This window comes from Phoxinus phoxinus (assembly GCF_949152265.1).
Source record: "Phoxinus phoxinus genome assembly, chromosome: 24".
NCBI lineage: Eukaryota > Metazoa > Chordata > Actinopteri > Cypriniformes > Leuciscidae > Phoxinus > Phoxinus phoxinus.
In genome coordinates, this window is record NC_136899.1 from 3,602,701 (window position 1) to 3,628,307 (window position 25,607).

At 38.0% G+C, this 25,607-nt stretch overlaps 2 protein-coding genes across 5 annotated transcripts in view; one reads left to right on the forward strand and one right to left on the reverse strand.

The window, feature by feature from the left end:
- Positions 1-663: 663 nt before the first annotated feature.
- Positions 664-24,633, reverse strand: rhbdl1 (rhomboid, veinlet-like 1). Of its 4 annotated transcripts, XM_079600980.1 has the most exons (10): positions 24,289-24,632; positions 22,755-22,817; positions 21,439-21,482; positions 12,044-12,202; positions 9,120-9,344; positions 7,791-7,939; positions 6,693-6,805; positions 3,322-3,422; positions 2,374-2,434; positions 666-1,498 (listed from the first exon to the last, which is right to left on the reverse strand). In XM_079600980.1, exons 4-10 carry the CDS (start codon positions 12,107-12,109, stop codon positions 1,227-1,229), a joined length of 987 nt encoding a protein of 328 aa, XP_079457106.1. In that variant the 5' UTR covers positions 12,110-12,202; positions 21,439-21,482; positions 22,755-22,817; positions 24,289-24,632; the 3' UTR covers positions 666-1,226. The 4 variants fall into 4 exon arrangements, with proteins under 4 accessions (XP_079457108.1, XP_079457106.1, XP_079457107.1 ...); XM_079600982.1 differs by lacking the exon at positions 21,439-21,482 and having other exon boundaries at positions 664-1,498; positions 24,576-24,633; XM_079600981.1 differs by lacking the exon at positions 21,439-21,482 and having other exon boundaries at positions 667-1,498; positions 24,289-24,633.
- The window catches only part of h1-0 (H1.0 linker histone), a 1,170-nt gene continuing 172 nt past the window's right edge, over positions 24,610-25,607 (forward strand). The window contains exons 1-2 of the mRNA XM_079600987.1: positions 24,610-24,776; positions 24,881-25,607. The exon at positions 24,881-25,607 is cut by the window's right edge and continues 172 nt beyond it. Coding sequence (XP_079457113.1) covers positions 24,889-25,488 — 600 coding nt within the window. The 5' untranslated portion in view covers positions 24,610-24,776; positions 24,881-24,888 and the 3' untranslated portion in view covers positions 25,489-25,607. The remainder of the gene's footprint in view (positions 24,777-24,880) is intronic.

Here is a 25,607-nt window from a genome sequence, read left to right on the forward strand (position 1 = left end):
AGTCAACAAATGTATCACTTTATAATGATATGACAATGTACTGTATTATCTGTATACATACATTTGAGCTGTCGGTGCTTTAACCGCGCATCTGATGTCAGCGCTCTCCCGCAGCATGTGCTCTCAGTGCAGCACGCAGAATCACGTGTCGAAATAAACAACACGAGGCACGAGTTATTATTACACCTCTAGAGGCCGCTCTTGTACTGCATCATGCCAGCAGACCCTTCTCAGCTCTTACACAGTGTAATGAATGACAGCGTGCGCTTCTCAGCCGCTCCAGCAATGGACGCAACCAGGAAAAACTATCGGTATATATTTTTGCCGATAACGATAGTTCCACCAGTCAACAATCGGTGCCGATTAATCGGCAAAACCGATGAATCGGTCGACCTCTAATTACGGTAGTGTGTATATATATATATATTATACACACATTTTGGAGCTTGTTGGAATACATTCTGGGATTGCTTTCTCTGACTAGGAGTTCACATTTGGCACAAAAAGAAGTTATCTTAGAAGGCAACGTAATGTGCACATATGACGTCCTACATCGACAGCCCACTATGATTTGGAACAGAGATAATGTTTCTGTCCTCTTGTAGTGTCTACAAGAAGTGTGTGTGCAACCGAGGAACAAAGTAAAGCAAGAAACGTCTCTTTGTACCCTTTGAAACAAGTTTTGGCTCGTTGAAAAAAAGAATACTATCCGTAATTATCCAACAACAAACATCAACATCAAGCCCCTACCTCAGTGAGGACTTTACCGTGTCTCCAAGCGCAAGGCTTTGTTTTTAGTCAGCGAGATTCCTGGATTCAAGTGACGGCGTTTCATCGACTACGGATGTTATCTGTAATGCATAACAGGCTTAGATGAGGCTGTCAACTCAAAACGTTACAGAAAGGCATCATGAATGAGCCTCGGGCTGAAACTCGCGCTCAGAGAGCAAAACAAATGTAATGTGTGTGTGTGTGTGTGTGTTTAAATAAGCTCACCGGACCCTTGAGCTGCCTTGAGTGTTCATTAAAATACCACGCTGTTTATGTTCGCTGCTTCTGTAAGGAATGTGAGTTTGCGTTTTTCATTTCACACCTTCCATGTTTTTTTACACCCTTTTCTCCGCTGCTGGTCGAGTGGAGTAGATCGAGGTCGGGCCTGTGTCGGACAGGGGGCGTGGCCTTCTGCGCACACCAGGGGGTGTGTCATCAGGGAGGGGGGCGTGTCATCAGGGAGGGGGCGGGATCTGAACCCCGAGCAGCTCGTAAGCGAAAATGTTCCAGAAGATGGCGAAGAGGAGGAAGGTGATGAAGGAGAAGATGAGCACCCACCAGGAGCACTGTTTATGCAGAGACTCCTCATAGCTCCGCAAGATCAGCAGCCCCATGCTGATGCCCACCACTGCGCCCGACAGATGAGCCATGAAGCTGGGCTGCGGACCGGAAGAGGGCAGCGGCGGAGAGAAACGCAACCATACGGCACGGCCCACCTCAGAACTCACTGTTGAACACAGAGAGAGAGATTGGCAGATGTTTGGAAGAGCATAATAGCATATTACTTATACTATTGGATTCTAAGAAGTCTCTTATGCTCACTATGGATGCATTTATTTGATAAAAAATACAAAACAAAATATTGTGAAATGTTATTACAAAATAACTTTTTTCTATTTGATTAAGTTATTTCTGTGATCAAAGCAAATGTTCGGCATCATTACTCCAGTCTTCAGTGTCACATGATCCTTCAGAAATCATTCTAATATGCGTATTTGCAGCTCAATAATTAATTATTAAAAATATATGTAATGAGATGTGAAAACAATGTAGCATACTACTATTCAAAATTATTATAATTGCATTGTATTCATATATATTACTTTTTTTAAATAGTATGCAGTATTTAGTGTATACTGCATAGTATGCAATATAGTCTTCCATTCTGAATATAGAAAATAAAAAACAACAGTACAAAGTAACTTGCTAGTATGCTATTGTGAATTCAGCATTTGGCTTTAAAAAAAATAGTATGCAGTATTTAGTGTATACTACATAATATTTAACATGCTAGTTTTCCATTGTGAATATAGGCAATTTCAGAAAAAAACAATAGTACATACTAATTTGCTAGTATGCTATTGTGAATTCAGCCTATTTTTTTAATTATGCAATGTTAGTCTTCTATATTGTAGGCAGTAATAGTATATACTGTGATGAATGCTGTGTAGTGTGCAGTATGCAATAAAAAGCCAAAAACAGACAAGCTTTACAACTGAAAGGCAACTCATACATAGAACAAAAAAAAATGTTATTGCGTTCAATCTGTTAATCTCAGATGTTGCTTATTTAGCAGAAATTTAGAGAACTAAAATGACTTACTGCAAACAAGTGCAAGAATCATCCGCAGCAACTTGTATGGACACTTCATACCGGCCCAGTTCTGAAACACAAACACATGCGAGTTAAAGACCTTTAAATAGTATACGAAAAACTTCAAAGTCGTCGTGACACATGATGTCACTTCTTTTTTTTAAAGACGCAATTGTAAATTGCCATCACTAAAAATATAAACAATTATTTCGGATATTGAAATAAAATAAAATACAAATATTAAAACAAAAATTGTAAAACTAAATGAAATAAATTGCATTTTTTAGAAATTATAGAATTTCTTTCTTTTTTTAATGGCAAAAGCACACAATTAAAGTACTTTAAAATTAAAACCTAAATGAAAATATCAAATCAAATCAAATTCACAATACTACAATAGTATAAAAATAATACTAAAATAACACTGATTGCCATTTGCAACCCATTTTTACTTACATAACATGATATTTTCTATTAAAACAGAATGTTTAATGATAAAACTGTAGGTCAAAATGACTAAATAGCTGTTTGGCTACACATGCACGGATACATTGTTTTCAATAAGACCAGAAAATGTTTAAAGTCCATTTTGATTTCATGCTGAATTTGTGCTTATATTAAATACTCATGCAAAAAAATTTGTTATTTGAGCTGTAAAGCTTCTAAACCGTCCTTAAATTCCACACACACACAAATGAAAAGGCACTTATATTCCCATAAGAGGACGTTCAGAGCCATCCATCAGCACACACAGACGCTGAGGAGACTTTAGGACTCGCGGAGGCCTGTTTGTATCGTCTATGTGCGAGTGATTACAGACTCTTTGATCTTTAGGGAAGCCGCAATATAAAGCATCCGGAGAGATTTATCTCTCTGCGTCTCTCGATTCCTCTGCCTGATTCCTCCTTTTCATTCATTCTGACACAAGTCGCCATGGCAGCAGTTAGTTTGGGTTACCATGACGACGTTGGCGAGATGTGCTGAGCAGAGAGCATAGACCCCGCCGGACCCGCCGACCACTGGAGCTCGCATGTCTGTGATGGACACGGTCAGTGAACCTGAGGAAACACACCGGCACAGGTTTAGTCTTCACTCAGGACGAACACCGGGATTATGCATTATTATTTTGTCTCGATTGTGAATCGATACATTTGAAATTCTAGCGTGTGTGTGTGTGTACCTTTGTGTGCTGTGCGACATTACAAAGTCTGTTTGTTGCGTTCATGCGGCTTTTATCAAGTCAAATTTCTCCTGATAGGCAAATTTAATCTTAATATAATTGGCTCATAATGACATGAGGGGGTCCCTCCTGCACACCTATTTTTTTTGTTTAATAAAGAGTGTCTTACTGTCTTAATAAAAACTAAATTAGAATTTAATAAGGATTGTATTTATTAAAAAAAGTTACATTTAATATTTTTTTATATTGTAAAATGTAATACAATCATTTAATTTAATGTATTTAATTTAATACATTTAATAAAAAATCATTTTAAATTACAGAAATGACATACAGGTCAGGAGGTATGATTTAGTTTTAGTTTATATATATAAATATTTTTTGTAATTTTTTTATGTAGTAAAATATATGTAAAATAACAAAATTTAACAAAATAAAATAATTACATTTTTTTATTTATTTTTTTATAAAAGTGTTTAATACATTTAATATATATAATACATTTTACATATATTTACACCCCTACTAACCTGTCTTTCTGCATTCCTGGCATCACTGTTGTTGACCCATTTAATGAATGTAATAAAAGTAATTAATAGTTGTCATGTAATTATAGGATACAGAGCTGCTCTGTGCTGCAGACTGAACACTATAGGAACGACAGGAACTACATTTTGACATTTTCAAACCTGCCGCCATGATGCTAGGGTGTTCTGAGTTGCTTTTAGTACATTGCGATGTGGTTGCTAAGGTGTTGTGGGTGGTTGCTAGGGTGTTCTAGCTGGTCCCCCTAATTTAATACAAAACATTCAAACCCACAACGGCATAAAACACCCAATGAAGCTAATTCTGCACTGTAAACTAAAACCTCATTGGGAAGCAAACATGCATGCAAAACGTGTGCGATAATTGAATATTGGCATTTCCTGTGTGTGTGTGTGTGTCTACACACTGAGCTCTGCTGCGCTCAGCACTATAACTCTACCACCATCTTCATCATCCTTCTCTTTTTTATGTTTCGTTGTCTTGAAACTCTTGCGAGACGCACATCCCTCTCACTCAAATTCTCACATTTTCCTCTCTCTCACACACCGTCTCAATAAAACTCTCCTCAGTTTCTCTTATCTGTTCTTATCTACTCTATTTTCTCCTTCCTTTAATCTCCATCTCACCCTCTGTGTCCTCAACATGGACACTTGCGCGTACAGTGTCAAAACAACACGTGTGTGTTGTAGGTAGTGATGATTTGGCATTTGTAATGATTTTTGAGTACCGTAAATATGATAAAACACGAGTGTGTATTTAATTTCATCGTATTAGTGTTCATCTCATTTGCTATAGTTGAGCTGTATTATTCTATATCACGGCTATTCGATTCTGTTGCTGGACTGGAGGGTCACGTGACTCGCGTCCTACAGGGTTTTGCTCCGACTCTAATTAAACAGACCTGAACCAGCTAATCAAGGTCGTCAGGATTACTTCATTACACACCACTGTTTGATTAGACTCTGAATTCAGCAGAACACGCTTCTCCAGGAACCACATTAAACAGCACTGAGTATGACCTGTACATCTCCTATATCACACACAAATATATTCTTTTTTAAATAAAAGGAAAAAAAGAAAGAAAATTAATTACAATAAATGTACATTTATTTCATAATAAATAAATAATTTCATTACAAATTAATTTTAATTGAACCAGAATTGTATTTTAATAGTAATAGTTTAATATTTATTCAAATAAAATGTAATCATCATTATAGAATTTACAAGGTCAATATATATATATTATTATTGTTTTATTTTAATAAAAATAAATAAAGTTAAGAAAAATATTTTATTTAGTGTGTGTGTGTGTGTATATAAGCCTAATCATACTCAATTGCCCTGAAGACCTTAATTAACTGGTTTGGGTGGGTTTAATTAGGGTTGGATTGAAACTGTAGGATGTGGCCCTACAGAGATTGTGTGTGTGTGTGTGTGTTCTTGTTCATGTGATTTATGAGGACACAAATCTGTATAATGAATGTGTGTTACACTGGTATTACAACTTAAACGTGGTTTATGAGGACATTTCATGAGTCCTCAATTCTAAAAAACATAAAAAACAATGTTTTATTAAAAATGTAAAAATGCAGAATGTTCCCTGTGGTGGGCAGGTTTAGGGATAGGGGCAGTGTGTGTGTGTGTGTGTGTGTGTGATGGGCAGGTTTAGGGATAGGGGCAGTGTGTGTGTGTGTGTGTGTGTGAAGGGCAGGTTTAGGGATAGGGGCAGTGTGTGTGTGTGTGTGTGTGTGTGAAGGGCAGGTTTAGGGATAGGGGCAGTGTGTGTGTGTGTGTGTGTGAAGGGCAGGTTTAGGGATAGGGGCAGTGTGTGTGTGTGTGTGTGTGTGTGTGTGAAGGGCAGGTTTAGGGATAGGGGCAGTGTGTGTGTGTGTGTGATGGGCAGGTTTAGGGATAGGGGCAGTGTGTGTGTGTGTGTGTGTGTCTGTGTGTGTGTGTGTGTGATGGGCAGGTTTAGGGATAGGGGCAGTGTAAGGGGATAGAATATACAGTTTGTAGAGTATAAAAACCATTACTCCTATGGGTCGCCTCATAAGTATAGCAAAACAAGTGTGTGTGTGTGTGTGTGTGTGTGTGTGTGTCCGCATAAGTTTTGCTGTCCTTGCACTGCGACAAGTTCACCAGGAGAATGTGCTCATATTTATGATGGACATGTCACCAGTGGGCAATGACCTAATCAATAATCTGTGAATTATTCACTCACACACACACACACACACACACACACACTCTCTCTCTCTCTCTCTCTCTCTCTCTCTCTCTCTCTCTCTCTCTCTCTCTTTTACATCTATCTTTATGAGGACATTCATTGACACAATGCAATCTCTAGCAGTTTACCCTAACCTTACCCATCACAACTAAGTGTCTAACCCGAACCCTGACCCTAAACCTCATCATAACCTTATCCCTAAAACCAAGTCTTGACCCTCAAACAGGCCTTCAAAGGGGTCTCAGAAAGTGAGGACCGGCCAAAATGTCCCCACTTTACTCTCTTTGTCCTCTCTCCAATGGTCTAAAACTCAAACTGGTCCTCACAAATATAATTGTACAAGTACACACACACACACACACACTAACTCACCAGCGACGACTCCTGCCATATACAGCAGACTGATCCTCAAGATCCCGTGAACCATCTCCAGAGGAACTCCAATCATCAGCTGGAGAAGAGCGTTGAAGCCCAACTGCTCTAACCTGCACAGAAACACACCCAGAGCGGGACACATCAGATAAACACACACTGAGGAACACATGAAATTCCCATCAGCCTCAGAACAAAGTCAACTTTTGTCTCTCATCTTTAAAGAGCTTAACTTTTATCAAACGTGTTACAAAAAAACATGGAGTTCCTGTGGAATCTCGGACAGAAGTAGTGATTAGATGAAGCACTTCACATCTATTACAACAAAGTGTGTGATGAAATCTCTTCGCTTTACAAGCTCAGGATAATTCTAGGATAGATAAACATATTAAATGCTCTACATGTTTCCTGCATTACCGCTGCTTGTGGTGCAAGAATGTGAAATAGGGTTCACACTCACAGCTATTTTACTTGTGTATTTCTCAGTTTTAAAAAAAAGATATTCTTAGCGAAAAATGTGGGCGGGAGCCGCGGGACCTAATTTAATCCATTAGGAATTCACTGCATGGTAAAAACTCTCTCAATATGACACGATTGGAGGAGATGGGTTGAAAAATGGGTTTCATGACATCAGTTAATAAGGAAAGTCACTTCAGAGGTGGGACATTTTGATAAAGGATGACACGGTTTTCTGAGTATAAAGTGCACAATAAGACCAGGAACATGCATGAAGAAAGTATTTCACATTTGAGTTCATGTTTAAAACAGATTCTAAACATGGATAAAAAGTTTATTCAAGGAACTTCATAATTATAAGAGCACTACAACTGATACTCATTTATTTATGAGCGGAGATCTCAACGATAGTTTGGGAGACGCTTGTTCATCCGTCTATTTATTAATTTATTAATTTGACAGGGACAGTGTACATTAATTAACATTGCTGCAAATGCACCAGAATTAGCCAAAAGGCTATTTATCATCCGCTGTCCCTGGACAGATCTTAAAATTGTCAACCTAAAAAAACACAATAAGAAGATTACAGTGAACAATACAAATATAAAAAGCAGTAAAACAGATCTTAACGTATCTACTCACCCAACATGCATGAACATGTAGCTGAAGAACCTCCAGATCTGCGCGCGGTGCCCGGGATGATACACCAGCGGACTCTTCATGAAATCCGGCTGGTAGGTTTGCAACACCCATTTATTGAGCATCACACCGTAACACATGAACACTATGATCTGGAACACACAAACACAGACACGCTGACCCTGTGAATAACGACATTTATTGAGCATTTAGACAAAATACTAAAAGGAAATATGATTATCATATTTGATACAGTACATCAGGGCTTTTATGGCTCATGAAGTATGATATAGGAGAATATGGAGATCACACTCGAGGAGGAAAAACACCTCAGGTTTATTTAGAGGCACAAACTGAGCAAGAAATATGCAATTTAGTGCAGTTGTTATTTGTATTGCCAAAAAATAAGATGAAATTCTGTAAATCAATGATTGAATCAGACTACTTGTATAAAATGCATATGAGATTATATTTACATGCTTAGTTTTATGATCAAAGCTCTGTAGTGGGGGGGGGGGGGGGGTTAAAATATATAATACAATGCAATACAATTATGATTGAGAGATGAACAAATAAACATTCCTAAAAAGTCTGATAGATCATATTTTATACATCTTATTTATTATGATAAAAAAAAAAAAAGATGTATGGATAATCAAGTAAACCTAAGTTGCTTCAGGCCAGTAAGTGTTCATCTTGAAATAATGCAAATATATTAAAGCTATTATGTTTAGTAAAGATTTCACAGTAAAAAAAAAAAAAAAACATTTTTAAAATTATGCCTTTTATTTGCTTAAAAAAGTCTGAGCTATCAGTCAGATGACAGAAGGCATGATTGTGTAACAGGCTTTTCAGAAAAGTTGATCATGTTGATCATTTAGAAATTAGTATATATGATACAATAGGCTTTATAGGGTAAAAAAAAGGATCCAATTACCGTACAACCTTTTTTGGTTACACTTTATTTTAAGATGTCATCGTTACAGTGTAGTTATATATTTAAGTACTGAGTAATAATAAGCAACTACATGTACTTACTGTAGGGTTAGGGTTGGATTATGATTTGGTTGAGGGTTAGTTGCATGTAATTATGCATAATTTACTGTTATTACTATGGTAAGTACATGTTACATTATGTAACAAAGACACTGTAAAATAAAGTGTTACCCACTTTATTATAAGGTGACGTAGTTACATTGTATTTATTTACACAAATAAGTGTAACCTACAGACTGGTGTATTAAAGAACGGAGACACAAATGAGCTGATCTGATAAACCTATAATCCAGCATGAAGTTCAGAGTTCAGAGGTCAGAGGTCAGTGAGGTGTACCTGTACTATGGTAATGATGGCCATGAACACAGGAGGCGGGCAGATTCGGTTCTGATGGAAGTACCATCGGCGGTCCGTCTCACACGGCAGAATCTCATAGGCCACATAGCGCACGAAGCGCTTGTACACGCCCAACCCTGTCTCATCCAATAGGATCTCTCGCTGCAGTGTGCGACGCCCATTTGCAATGGCTCTGCGGAAACTGCTGGAGCGCTTGCTGTTCAGCTGAGAGACAGAGGGAAGTGGCTTAACATATGTACATCTGACAACATTACAGGACGACTGTACGGTCCCTTACACACTTCATGAAATCATTAAATGGTAACGTTTACATAAAAACAAACTTAAACCTAAAGAAAACTTTGGTTACACTTTATTTTAAGGTGTCATTGTTACAGTGTAATTATATATTCAAGTTCTGAATAATATTACGCAACTACATGTACTTACTGTAGGGTTAGGGTTGGATTATGATTTGGTTGAGGGTTAGTTGCATGTAATTATGCATAATATACTGTTATTACTATGGTAAGTACATGTAACATATGTAACAAGGACATATAAAGTGTTACCAAAACTTTTAAATGTATAGATAACCTCAAATGCATCAAACAGTAGACAACTTATCAAAGTGTCCTTTCCAACAACCGTGGGAAGAAATGACACATATAACTAACACAAACCTCCATCAGGGCAACAAATGGCACACAAAACACGCTATAAACATTAGCTAAATAACAAAGTGTAACATAAAAGACCCTAATAGACATAACTAACAAAAAACAAAAAAAAAATTATTCAAATTTAACAAACATGATGAATCTTTCAAGGACTTCTGCCAATGCGCCCTACATTAAGTATAAGGTATAAATAAAATACATGTATTTAATCATGTCATTTTATACAATATTTAATATTTTTTATTCATTCTATTTTTTTAATTTTAATATATAGTTATTAATAATAACAAATTGATATGTACAAATATTATTTGATTATTTCATGTACTGTCTTTTTAAATATATATATTTTTCACCATGCTGTATATGATATGATGACTTACGTGTGGGTTAATCAATTGAATTTAGTATTTTGATAGGAATTTTCCAAAATATAAAAATTGCAAACATTTTTAACAGTGTATTTATATGTGATTGTGAATATAATCAGACCTCACAACACACACACACACACACACACACACACACAACACACACACACACACACACACAGACACACACACACACACACACACAGACACACACACAAACACACAGTTTAATACTGTGACTTTCTTACAGATTACTCCATGTATGCAGGATTTCTCACACTCTCTTCTTTCTTTCCCCCGTTTCCTTCATCTCCCTCATGCCCCAGATTTACACTTCACCCAAATCCTTTTAAATTCATTGCTTTCTCTCCGCCTCAGTCTCAGTCTCTCTTCCTGGAGAACATGATCTTAAATCAACGTATGTCTTGAATTCCAGCAGCAGAAAAGCGCCATGCATCTTCGTATTATATCTCTGAATGAGTCTAGCTAGATCACTAAAACTGTCAACACAGAGCATGTGTGTGTGTGTATTAAAAGAGCCTGCGGCAAAATTGATTCAACTGTCTGTGCCAGAGTGAAAACACTTACGCCCCCTCGTATCAGGAGTGAGGGAGTGAACAGGGTCCGGAGAGGAACACGGTTGGATTTGTAAAGGAAGCACGTGGAGGTTCAGCAATTACAGCGCTGAGACCTGCAGTCTATTATTGACTGAGAAGAGCTTTTCATTCATGAACACACACACACACGCACGCAAACGCCATTCATCTGCTCTAAGTGTCATAGAAATAATATGACAATCAAATGTCACACTCGATATTTGTGCATCGGGGAATCAGTTGCATGAGCACACATGAACACAAACACACTGCAATGTGTTTCTAAACTAGCAATAAACTAGATAAATCGATACTAAAGTGCAAAATCGGTCACTAGTTAAATGACTTTCATTACACAACACTGATCAAAGTTTAGTCTCAGAGTACAATAAAAATAAAATAAAACCGTATATATATATTTTACCATTCAAGGTTTTGGGGTCAGTAAGACTTTTATTGTTTTAATGGTCATTTTATTCCACAAGGATGCGTTAAATTGATAAATAAATTAAAAAGCAACAGTAAAGACATTTATAATGTTACAAAAGATTTCAATTTGAAATAAATGCTGTTCATTGAACTTTCTATTCATCAGAGAATCCTGATTTTTTTCCCCACTGTTTCCACTAAAACTGTTTTCAACATTGATAATAATAATAAATAAAAATGTCTTAATCATATTATACTGATTTCTGAAGGATCATGTGACACTGAAGACTGGAGTAATGATGCTGAAAATTCAGCTTTGATCACAGGAATAAATTACAGTATAAAAAAATATTCAATAGAAAAATCATATTTGCACTTTTTCTACTAAAAACTGTTTTCAAAAATTATTAATCATATTAGAATGATTTCTGAAGGATCATGTGATCATGTGAAATCATATTAATATTTCACTATCATACTGTTTTTAATGTAGTAGTACTGATTAACTAAATGCAGCCTTGGTGAGCATAAGGGACCTCTTTCAAAAACATAAAAAAATATATTTTAGAAAACTTTTATATAATACTGTAGTTCAGAAAACAAAGCAGAAGATTTGTGAATATCTAGTTTATGTGTGACTCTTGCATGACTCCAAATGAGTGCAGTCCACGTCCGCAGTGCATGCTTATAATGCACACAGTAACACAACTCGGTTTCACAGTAACACAACTCGGTTTCACAGTAACACAACTCGGTTTCACAGTAACACAACTCGGTTTCACAGTAACACAACTCGGTTTCTCAGCAGACATATGGGAAAACCTGGAAGTTGCATGTGTGCGTCTCACCAGTTCGATGAGCTCCTGGTAGCAGACGTGTCCGTCTTCGTTGCTCTGTACCAGCGCCAGCAGCATCTCCAGTTTACTGGGGTCCAGCTGTAACTCATGGTGCTCAGCTAGACTGGTGAAGTTTTCCACTGCTATAAAACCAGTCTGCTCTGGGTCCAGCTGAACACCAACAGAAAGAGAGAAGCAGCACATGAGTATTCGTTCATACGCATGCACATACAGAAACATTCAGGACTGCCATGCATTTATTACACAAAATAAACGTGAAATGCTCCATGTGTATATTTGTTATACAAAAACCATGTGATCAAAATGTAACCGTATGATTCAACATTACGCTAAGGAATAACTGGAATGACTCCCAGTGGGTGAGCAATGAAATCTTTTTTGCAGTGCATGGGTGAATCTGTGATGGATAAACATACAGAACGCTCTGCAACAGAAGAACAGCAAGATGTCTTTATAGCGCATCAAACTGTTGGAGAAAGAAAAAGAGAAAATCCTGTTTTCCATGATATGACCTCTTTAACATGGATACACACACACGGTTAGTTCGAGGAACTGCGGTTGTGACTCAAACGAAGTCATTCTGCACAATTCATCTGTCAGCCACACACACACACACACACACACACAGTCAAAGATTCTGTAACCATTAGCGTGTGAGTTTGTGTGTAACTATCAGCCTGAAGCTTTTCCCTAACAGATCCAAGCAGGAAAGACAACCCAGGAGAACACACACACGGCTATTAATGTTTACTCTGAATTACTTCTGTATGCTATATTTACATTTCAGAAGACAGATGGGGAAAAGAGGAAAAGGAAGGGGAGGAAGAAAGGGAACACGGTGGGAAGAGAAAGGAAGGAGACTAGGAAATTAAAGGAAAGCAATGGAGGAAAATTATGTAAGGAAGGAAGGAAGGAATAGAGAAAAATATGAGTAAATTAAAGGAAAGGGATGGAAGAAAAGGGTTGAAGGACAGATGGACAGACAAATAGATGGAAGGAATGATGGAAGTAAGAAAAGAAGGAAAGAAAGGTAGGAGGAAATCAGGAAAAAATAAAGAAAAGATAAGGAAAAGGAAAATGAAAATGAAATAAGGAATGGAAGTAGGAAATACTTAAATGTGGGAAATTAGTAAATGAAAGGAAAGGGAAGGAAGAAAAGGGTGGAAGGACAGACTGATGGATGGAAAGAATGAAAGAAAGAAAAGAAGGAAAATGAATGGATATTAAAAGAAAAAGAAAGTAAGGATAGAGGGAAGTAAGGAAATGAGGGAATAAAGTAAGGAAAGAATGAAAGGTTGAAATAAGTAAGAAAGAAAAGACAAAGAATGGAAATGAGGGGAAATTAAAGTAAAGGGAAGAAACAACGGACGGAGTGAAAAAAATCATATATTTGATATGAAAATAAAATAAAGATGGGAGAAAATTATGGAAAGAAGGAAAGGAAGAACTGACAGATGGAAGGAAGAAAGGAACGAATGAAAAAAAGAAAATAATAAGGAATAAAGGGATGGAAAGTAAGAAGGAAATGAAAAGAAGAAAGGAAGGGGAAGGAAAAGGAAATAACGGGAAGGGAGGGAGGGTGGAAGAAAGAAAGAAAGAAAGAAAAAGAAAGAAAGAAAAAGAAAGAAAGAAAGAAAGAAAGAAAGAAAAAAAGAAAGAAAGAAAGAAAAAGAAAGGAAGACAGACAGACAGACAGACAGACTAATAAGTGATCTGCTTGCCTGTAATGTAGAAACAGACAGGAAGAGGAGGAGGAAGAGGAAGAGGAAGGAGAGCGAGTGAATGTGGGGGTCTGTTTAATGAGTGGAGGATGAAGGATGGAGGGATGAGAGCAGCAGACACATGTGGAGAGAAGGATGGAAGTGAAAGAATCATTTAGTGAGGCGATTCAGCACAGAGGAGAGCCGCTGCCGTGTCACCATGGTTACAAATTACCAATGTGTCACCCTGAGAAAGACTGACACTGTGTGTGTGTGTGTGTGTGTGTGTGTGTGTGTGTGTGTGTGTGTGTACACCGCCAGCGACTGATCTAGTTCTGTCACCTCACACCACATGATCATGTACACAAATCACTAATAAACAAGCGTCCAAACACACCACGTTACAACCCCAGCTCTCCCATGTACACACTGATATCTGAACACAGTAACCACTGAAGTGTGAACAACATCTGGTCATTATTCCAGCTGTGCCCAACATCAGGCCAGTGGCCGGGGTCACGTCGCCGGGCCGGAGTGCATCTGATGGCCTGGTCATTGATTACGCGAGCGAGAACAAAGCCCGTCGTTCGGCTAAATGTGCTAAAAAGAGCCTTACTGTTGCCATGGTTTCCGATAATACACACCATATGGCTGAGCGCAGAAACATCTGAGCAATGATATGGTGTTAGTAGTGAAATATGTCAGCTTTCTCATTACAAATGATCTTAGTTTTACAGTGTAACGCTTACACAACAGCACTGGGGCGGTACCACGGTAAAAATAATATATTACTTTGATGATAAATACCATGGTTTGTGCATTTGAAATATATTAGCAACTTCGATCGTTTGATCTGGAAATGAGATATATTGAGATTTCATTTTGAAACTCGCATGAGACACACACATTACTGGGGTGTTTTTCTCAGGAGAAACATCTGAGAACCAGGAGGTCAATTCAAGTTCTTTTCTTCACACTATCATTTCATCTGGACATAGAGGAAGAGTCTTAGAGGACGAACCGCCGCTGTTTTATGCTAATATAATGCTAAATATGGTGCGGCAATCCTATCAACTGCCCTCTTTCTCTCCGAACAGCTGGTGCCAAAGAAAATACTGCTTACACACACACACACACACACACACACACACACACACACACACACACACATGCACTCTTACACTCTCTCACACACACTCACTAACACACACACACACACACTCGTCTCACGCACGCACGCACACACACACAGACTCACTCACACACACACTGACTCACTCACTCACACACACCCGCGCACGCTCACACGCACACACACACACACACACACATTGACTCACTCACACACACTGACTCACTCACTCACTCACACACACGCACACACTCACTCACATGCACTCTCACACGCACGCACACACACACTGACTCACTCACTCACACACACACACACACACACACACATTGACTCACTCACACACACACTGACTCACTCACTCACACACACACACACACACAAACACACACACACATTGACTCACTCACGCACACACACATTGACTCACTCACTCACACACTCACTCACACACACACACACACTCACTCACACGCACGCACACACACACACTGACTCACTCACTCACACACACACATTGACTCACTCACACACACACACACACACACACACACATTGACTCACTCACACACACACTGACTCACTCACTCACACACACACACACACACACATTGACTCACTCACACACACACACATTGACTCACTCACTCACACACTCACTCACACACACACACACTGACTCACTCACACGCACACACATAAACAGATTTTAACACCTTCTGATCAATATGTCGACTGTGCAAATGTCGCGATGCTACGGCGTTGTGAGTGGTTGCCAGGGTGTTGCTATGCAGCTGCTAAAAATACTCATCTATGTGCTTTTCAGATTTCAGCTAATGATTTTATAATTTTTAACATGCGCAAAAGTGAATAAAAAATTAGTTTTAGCAAATATGTATTATAGGAACATTATAGGATCCACAGTATCAGACAGACCATAGTCGGCGGTCACATGACAACATCATCTGCAGTTATACAGTCGGCTCCAGAAGTAATAACTCGTTCATTTTCTCTATAGAGAAACTGATTTTGAACGAGAACTTATAAACCTTTAAAGACACTTTGATTTTTAATATTTGGTTAGTAATAATGTTATAAGTATAAGCAATAGCGATGCTAACCTTCACAAGCAACACTATCTAAACTCCAGTCGGTGACAGAAGACACTGCGTAATTCAGTCATTTAGAGCTGTCTTCCATTAATTCAGTTTATCACACATTGCGTTGAATGTGTGTGTGTGTGTGTGTGTGTGTGTGTGTGTGTGTGCACATGTGAACTGTGTGCGTGTGCATTAGAGTCAGAAATAGTCTGAGCTCAGCACTGCTTCCTGCAGCAGAAAATAAAAAAATCATAATAAACTGAAAGGTTAAGCATCTTGCCTTTACACAAACACACACACACAGTAGCTGCAACACACTCACACCATATGTAGCATACACGAACACACACACACCCACACAACACAACACAACTAAACAGTCAGTCAGGCATCATATCCGTCTGAGAACACACTTACTGTACACACAAAATCAGAAGCACAGCACATGTGAAAACATGAAACACACCCACACAATACCAACACAACACACACACACACACACACTGAACTGATGACTGTGTGTCCCTCGTCCCCTGAAGGCAAAGATCAATTCTGCCCCTCCGACTGAATGATTGCCTTTCCTATCCATCAATCAACCTAATCTCACAGCATCAGCATAGATTAGACAACAAAATCAAACACACACACACACACACACACACACACACGCTGCCTAATATAACTTCCAGCATTCTCAAATTATTGCTTTAAAAATACAGTGTGCATTTACATGTTCTTCTAAGTTTTATGAGAAACACACTTATTATATGACTGATTATTTAGAAAGCAGAACTGGATATATAAAGTGGCCACAAGGATTCTAAGATGGTTGCCGGGCGTTGCTATTGTGTTTAGAATGATTTTACACACCTCAGATTAATACTTATAATAAGGGGAGTGTTCAAAACACGTGCAACAATAGTGATCACACATCAGATATTGAAAAATAATTTGAGCGGCTACATTGTTTGGCGGGTTAATGAATTAAATTAATGAATTAATGAAAAAACATTTTGATTATTATAATCATTATTAAGTAATTTGGAGAATTCTCCAAACTACTTATAATAATAATTATAATAATATATTTATTTTATTTTATTTAAACAATAGGCCTATTCAATCATTATACATTAAACTATATATATATATATATATAATCTGGTTATTATTATATATATTTTTAAATAGTTATTAAATCATTAATATTATATAAAAGATTAACTATATAAATACTGATATTTATATAATTGTATACATAGTAGTGCTGTCAAATCCGATTAATCACATCTAACAAGTTTGTAAATAAATAAATATATATATATATATATATATATATATGTGTGTGTGTGTGTGTGTGTGTGTGTATATACATACTGTATATTATATATTTACAAACCTTTGTTAGATACGATTAATAGCAATTCATATATATATATTTGTGCTGTCAAATCGATTAATTGCAATTATGTATATATAATATTTATTTATTGACAGTATATCATACATATACGTGTGTGTTGTGTGATATTATGTATTATTTTAGGGAAATAATCAGTAAAGAGCACATAACTGATATCCCTGCGGATGAATTCCCAATGTGAAGCGGATATAACTCAAGAGCAGAAAGCGTGACCTTTATTATCGCACCTTAAAGCCTTACGATTCTGTCTGAGGAGCTGCTTTTGCTCCAAAAACTGAACCAATTAGCATATACACTCATGCATATGTATTCAAACAAGCTGTTGTCCGAGTCCTGGTGAATTTTGAGTGCAAACTTGTGCTGCCAGGACTTTCAAATGTGAGTTTGGCCAAGAAAACTCATATCCAGCCCATCTGAATGTGACAGCTCTCTGTAATGCATCTGTTCAAAGTCAAACAGCAAACCCTGACCAGAGCTCTTCCTGAAGCGTTCCCACTGACCTCACTGTGTTTCTTCTGTACCTCCAGTAATGCATTCTGCTGGGAGCTCAGACTGACGGTATAAAGAAGTCATGTTTTTGCACACAAACGGATTGTAACCTGCCAGGTGGTAAAAGAATCAAACAAAACAATGTGCAATAAACAACATCTTGTCAATTCATGACTAAACATATTTTCATATTTCTTGGTGTCTGTTGCTTACACTAACTCTCTGCTCTTTTCTGATCAATGGCGAGTGTTTTTTTGGTCTCCTCTTTGAGTTTCACTGAAGGAGTTTTTCCTGTTCTTATCCAGTGGATGGACTGGAGGTTTGTGAGCGCACGGCTACTCGGAGACAATCTGTGTTATTAAAAGCATCAATGAAACTAAACTGAAATATCAATATCAACATTAAAATGACCAATAGAGTTCAGTGCCCAGCCACTTTTTCAGCGGCGTTGGTTCAGAAATATTTTTTCCATTCACTTCTCTCATAGGGATTTCTATGAAGTCTTTATTAAAGCATTAAGCCATGAAACAAGGCGATCAGCAACGAGGTAAATCATAATTTATTTCAAATATTTCAGTATTTTGAGAGTATAGGGAGATGCGGTGCTTCATGAAAATGGGCGGAGCTATCAATTTTGAGAGGCGTGTTGCCTGTTTCGACTCTGATTGGTGGAATTTCCTGTACAGCATTATGGGTAATGTAGTTTTCCCACTGTGAATTCTGCTGTTAAACAAGATTATTTTAAAACTAAGTTTAAATGATGGGCGCTGACGGCTTCAACAGAAATAAATCAATTTGATTTGAACAGCCTTGTAGCTCACAGTAGGGCTGTTTTTCAAGGTTTATCGTAAAAAAAAAAATCTATTTCCCTATTGAGAAAATGAAGTGTGTAAAGAATTTAACAATCAATATTGTGAAAAGCAATAATGAAGTTTAATTGAACTGATCTAAATGGAATCGAGTTGAGCAATCTATACTGTTAAAAGTGCTAATGAGTCAAACTGACTTAAGTGAACCGAATTAATCTGATCTGAAATTTCAAGTCACCAAAAACACACACACACACACACATACACACACCCAAAAAGCTGCAACGCCACATCCTTGGATTTAATATCTGCCAGTTGCTGCTTTGAATATGATATATGAGCATATATCATATTGAAATATAAACATTATTTTTAAGTAACATTAAAATATTATTTTATTCAGCAAGGATGCATTAAATTCCTCAAAAGTAACAGTAATGACATGTATAATGTTAGAATGATTTCTAAAAGATCATGTGACACTGAAGATTGGAAAATGATGCTGAAAATTCAGCTTTGATCACAGGAATAAATTACATTTTACAATATATTTAAATAGAAAATGGTTATTTTAGCAGTATTTCACAATATTACTGATAAATGCAGCCTTGAGAGACTTCTTTCACAGACATAAAATAGCATGCATATAAGTGTAATTTCCACATATTAGCATACACAGAAGCAAGCGAGTGTCGATGTCAGTGTACTACTACCACCAGAGTAACAGCCACTGACTGAACATAAGGACCTCTCTCAGTCACACACACACACACACACACACTCCTGTACTCATTCATTCCAACTGTCCGTCTCGCTCCACATCGGCCTAGAAACACATGCACACACATGCACATCGACGCACGGGAGGATGCAGTAACCATAGCAACCTGCTGCTGCTTACCTGCTCTTGTATGAGCTGAAACAGAGAGCTTCTATCCATATACTGGGCCCTGGTGCACACACAGCCACAAAAAGAAGGACATAGGGGGATTTCACACACAGAGACACGTCCACACACACACACGCTGGTCCGTCTGTGCGGCACGCCTCCCCGACGGGGACAGAGACCCCTTGCACACACTCCAGCGAGGGCCAGTGGTGTATCTGCAGGATTCCCTCCAGTGAGCTTTGGTTGATCCCAGATGGGTTAAAATCCAAAGTCCCAGTCAGCATCCAGAACGCATAGATCTTTGTGACACTTTCGCACCCGCTTCCATCCAGCTAAAAAAAAAACAATCACCTTCAGCTTGCAGTCAATGCACTTTCTGTCCCTTTCCTTCCTCTACTCTACCCTTCCGTCCCTCTCCGCTCGCCCGTCTCGTTGTGCTCGTATCGCCTTTGCCTATGTAAATCTCTCCCTCTCTCGCCCTCTCTCTCCTCTGTCCTCCACAAAGACTGTACTACCTGAATACCAATGAAGGAGGGGAAGGAGGCGGCGGTCTGCGGCCAATCAGAGGCCAGGGGGGCGTGTCCAAAGAGCTGCAGCTCTCCATCTACCCTGCAGGAGTCTTAAAGAGAGACTAAACACACAAACACACATTCACTGCAGTGCACACACACACACATACACACACACACACACGCAGCGCAAGCGCACTCAGGTTTCCTAAATCAGACATTAATCACACGCAGCAGATACTACAAACCCTAAAACACGCTGTTCAGTCACAGCTTGTGCTTGTAATATCCTGGTGATCACATACAGTATATACACTGAAAACACACTAATGAAGTCATTTGGTTGGTTATTATCTCCGAGGACTGTTTAACTGTGGTAATAAATGTAAAGATGAATCTCTAAAGTCCAAAATGCATCTGTGTTATTCCTGATGGTATGTAGATGTTAATGGCAGTCTTATGTCATTGAACGTTTAGAGGATTGTTATCATCAGTGGTGCAAACATGTGGGTTTTTTTTCAAATATATATTAGGTTTGCATATGAGGAGGATCTGGTCTGGTTAGCAGAGGTACTGACCCCTCGTGTGAATATACTGCTCTTCTTGGAGATCTGGGTCATCATTTTAACACAGATTGACTCAACTCAGACTAGGAAGCAGCCAAACTGGTAAAAAAAAAAATCTTTGCATTATGTCTGTAAAAAAATCTCAACAGATTTTCACCCGAGGCTAAACAGGCTGTGCAGATTTTCTTATTAGACACAAGACTGTATGACAATACGCTCTAATTGTTGCTGATTTTAAAGCTCACATTGATTTAATTTGAGATACAACAAACAAACAAAAAATATATATTTATATATATTCAAATATACTAATATATATATATATATATATATATATATATATATATATATACATATATATATATATATATATATTCAAATATACTAATATATTATATATATATACATATATATATCAAAGTATACAAATATATATAAAATAGATTGTAAAATAATTGTACATAAATATATTTTTAATTTTTCCCCCCATTTTTATATATTTGCAAAATATCATAATATATATAACATATATATATATATATATATATATATATATATATAATTATCTAATATAGATTTTAAAAATACATTTACATAAATATATTTACTAATTTTTTTTTACTATTTTATATATATATATATATATTCAATATATATATATATATATATATATATATATATATATATATATATTTAAAGGAAAATTAAAGAAGAAAAAAATACTGTTTTTTATATACTTAAAAAAAACAAGTGTTAAAAATATACTTACTTTTTGCCGTATGGGTTTCTGTAGCACAAACGGTATGGGACGAGCTACACACCAAAATATATAATTTAGTGTTAGGGGTTTATTCAAATCTTTAACCATAGTTATGAATAGTTATGCCAGTCTCAGCAAACACCACTAACAATCGCGACAGATTTTAACCTGGAGCTAAACTGATCGTGCAGATTTTATTCTTATTCAGAAGAGTTTATGATAACACGCTCTAATTGTTGGTGATTTGACAGCTCACATAGAAATAAAAACACTATCGCGCGGGTTCACCCATTCCTGGTCTCTTCTAGAATGAACATAAGCCAGAATTTTGATTATACGCCGACCACAATCGTCTTTATGAATATGTCTGGTGTGATTGAGACTGTTATACACCTGACTGTTACATCTAGTGTCACGGTGGATCAATGACGCTGACGGACACTTCATCAACTAAAGTGTGAGTCCATTTGTGACTTATGATATTCGTTCTTACTGATACTTGAGTGCTATAAATCCATTACTGGCCTCATGTTTATGAACTTCATGACCTTCACGACTCTGGTAGCATAATATAAGACAGACCGTACTGACCTTGATCAATGAGCATAAATCCCCATTAAATCTGTTTTTCAGGGGAAGCATTAATCAATATATTTTCCCTGCATGTAAATCACATTAGCCCGCTGACTAGGCGTGGATTCAAAGTGCATCAGCAAAATAACCCGTACCACATTTAGATTATGTATATGCATATTTTTTATTTGTTGATTTGTAAGTTACCTAATTTAATTAAATATATTGTTAGAGCCTATTAGAGAGGGGAAATGATCATTTTTAATATAATATCAGTAACCGCTGCAGAACAGAGCAGTGCTGCCCTCTCCTGCTCAAACTTATGCAAGTCGCTCTCTATACGCCATATAGGACACAGACTTTCATTCCACACATTTCTCTTACTGCATTTTAAAGACATACATGTATGATGCTGATCAAATCAACGTTTTTAACCCAATATCCCCTGATCAATTCACGATATTAAATTAGCAGGGTCCAGTGCATTACAAAAATCTTTGAGTCCTTTATAACACTTTCTTTTCCAGTGTGTTCTTATGTATACTATTGTTTGCATCGTATGCCTATTCTGGAGGTCAATCTGTAATGTATTTGACCTGCTGTTAATAACTAACTTTTAACAGACTTGAATTGATATGCTTTTTTTTTGTGCAATTCCATAACATATAATGCACAAAACTATATAATTTTAAAAGAAAACATTTTTATATAGAAAATTACACTTTTGTCATGTAGATATGCATAAGCCATACCGTTTTTAACTCACGTGCCTTATAATGTCATGCAGTGATGGAAGTGCTCATCTGCTACAGTGCCTAGAAAAAAGAAAAAAAAGTTAATTACAGCATATTAAATGGCAAACTACAATAATTCTGACCCTATGTGAAGGAAACTGCAGTATTCAGTGGTCAGTACACTGGGTTATAACTTATTAGTGCCATTACAGGAGTAAATAATAGACCTAATAATGAAAAATGCATATATGTTATTATTATTATTAGTCCTACTGTTAGTATGTGAACATGTAATATGTGCATCTATCTATCTATTATAAATTATATTAATCTAATTGACATGGGTTGAGTGCAGACTGAGGTAAGGTGCTGTTTTCAGCACTAGACACATGGACACCTTACACTACGTTACAATGAGAAGCTGTAGCCTAAAGTACAAGCCTGTATCAAACACACACACACACACACACACACACACACACACACGGGAATGACAGTGACAGTGATCACAGGTGTGCGTGATGCGCACTGAGCTTAATACCTACTATGATGTAATTCTGTTACAATCCAGTGCAAGTGTAACAAAAAAAGCTATATCTTCAAGAGTCCACGGCTGTCTAGCAGAAACTAATAATCAATATTATAATAAAATTAAAAAAATTAAATAATGTTCCATTTTGAGCGTTATTCATGAGAGAAAACTGCCTGCGCGCAAGAGTTAAAGCGTCACGCGCTCAAACTTGAGTACAAAGTTCAAATAAAAAGGCTATTAATCCGGTTCATCAACTTAAGTTTAATTACAAATGTGTAGAAGTCTAATTAAAAGTTCTGTAAAGCGGGCTTACAAATAGATGTGAACAGAAAACCCTGAAGTGAAGAGATTCAAGATGGCGTTCTGACTGAAACACCATCCAGCCTGAAAATGTGAATAACAGAACAAGCAGGGGCGATATAAATATAACTGTGCATCAGCCCGATAAGAGCCTGAACTAAATTGATGACTTGATAAGTGAACAGTGGGGAAATAAGGGAAAACAAACCGACGGGATACGCACTTCCCTGCCAAACGGAGAGATAACAAAAGAATGCGCGAGCGTTTAAAGCATCCAGCCCAGTTTGATCAGTCTTAATATGTTTATCGGATCCATAACGCACAAACCACCGGGAATGCATACACAGATCGATATGTTCAACCTGACCACGGTACCGGTGGGTTCTGGTCGGTAAAGCTGGTCTTTGGGTCGTTGGCAACTTTCCTAACATCCGAGCTCTTCTCCCAGAACACTCAGCATACTGAGCTGCTTCTTTATATACTATAACGTTTTACTCGTTTATATCTATAGCTCATACATTACACCGACACCTCTTAAAATGTGTGAATATGACCCACAATATGAGAGCCACTTTATTTCGCGAACATTTAATTTATAGAAGGTTTAACAATAAATAATCGGAGAAACGTCACGCGGACTCAGTGGCCAGACTGTGTTAGTTCGTCAACTACTTCAGCTTATTAAAAACGAAAACGACGTTTTATATTAATCAAACCCACCCTGTCCTCCAGTGTGTTGATGGGGCTTTCATATACATTCGGTGTTTTCCGGCTCGGTTTCGTTGTTTTGGGCTATTTTTACGCGAATTCTGCAAAATCCATCACCACGCTCGCCGGTTTGAGCTGATTTTCAGGGAAAAAAAGTTCATGGCGGAATGAATTCAGGCTAAACCGACACACGCACATGAAGCCCAAAGCCTCCCCTCTCAGACCGTGGCGTTGGGAGGGTCGGTATCAAACGAGTCTGGCTGAATTCGGCCTCAGTTCGAGGAGGAAGAAACACAAACCAGCCCGCGCAGATTTCATGGAAGCCCGCTTGATCAGCTGCTGGCAGTTGGTGTTCTCAATCACGTCCGCGTGGAGGCTTCATATATAGTACAGGCGCACTTCGGCGAATAATATACACACTTTCAACGGCACTCATTTGTGGGTTATTTGAATAAATATTTTAATTCAAAACTAAACAAAGACTAAGGTGTGACGCGGAGGTAATTTCATCAGCTATCACTAATTTTGAGCAGCTTCTCAAGAATTTCCGTTCACTTTCTCGTGAGAGTTTTTGACAGTTGTGTTTTTGTTTGAAATCCTCCAGGATCGACCATGGCTGAGACGGCAGCGACCCCCGCATCCAGGCCCAAGAAGGCGAAAAGCTCCAAGAAAGCGGCGTCGCATCCCAAATACTCTGACATGATCAAAGCGGCCATCGCCGCCGACCGGAGCCGCAGCGGCGCGTCGCGTCAGTCCATCCAGAAGTACGTGAAAAACCACTACAAGGTGGGAGACAACGCCGACTCCCAGATCAAACTCGCCCTGAAGCGTCTGGTGGCCGGCGGGCTCCTTCGCCACACCAAGGGCATCGGGGCTTCGGGATCCTTCAAACTGGCCAAAGCCGACGACGTCAAGAAGCCCGAGAAACCCAAACCAGCAGCCGTGAAAGTCAAGAAGCCAGCCAAAGCCGCTGCCAAACCCAAGAAAGCCCCCAAGCCCAAGAAAGTGGCGAAATCCCCAGCGAAAACCAAGAAAGCAGCCGAGAAGAAAGTGAAGAAGGTGGCGGAGAAGAAGAAATCGCCTGTCAAAGCCAAGAAAGTTGTGAAGAAGGCGAAGGTGGCCAAACCTGCCAAGGCGAGCAAAGCCAAGAAGGCGAAAACGGCGAGACCCAAGCCCAAAACATCGCCCAGGAAAACGGGGAAAAAGAAGTAACGTGAACTGCAAACGACCGGACTGATACATTCAAAACTCGGTGTAAATAAACTTTTTGAAGCAAATGTTTTTTGGTATATTGTTATTTTTCTAAGGTCTTTGTGCGCGGACTTCAACCC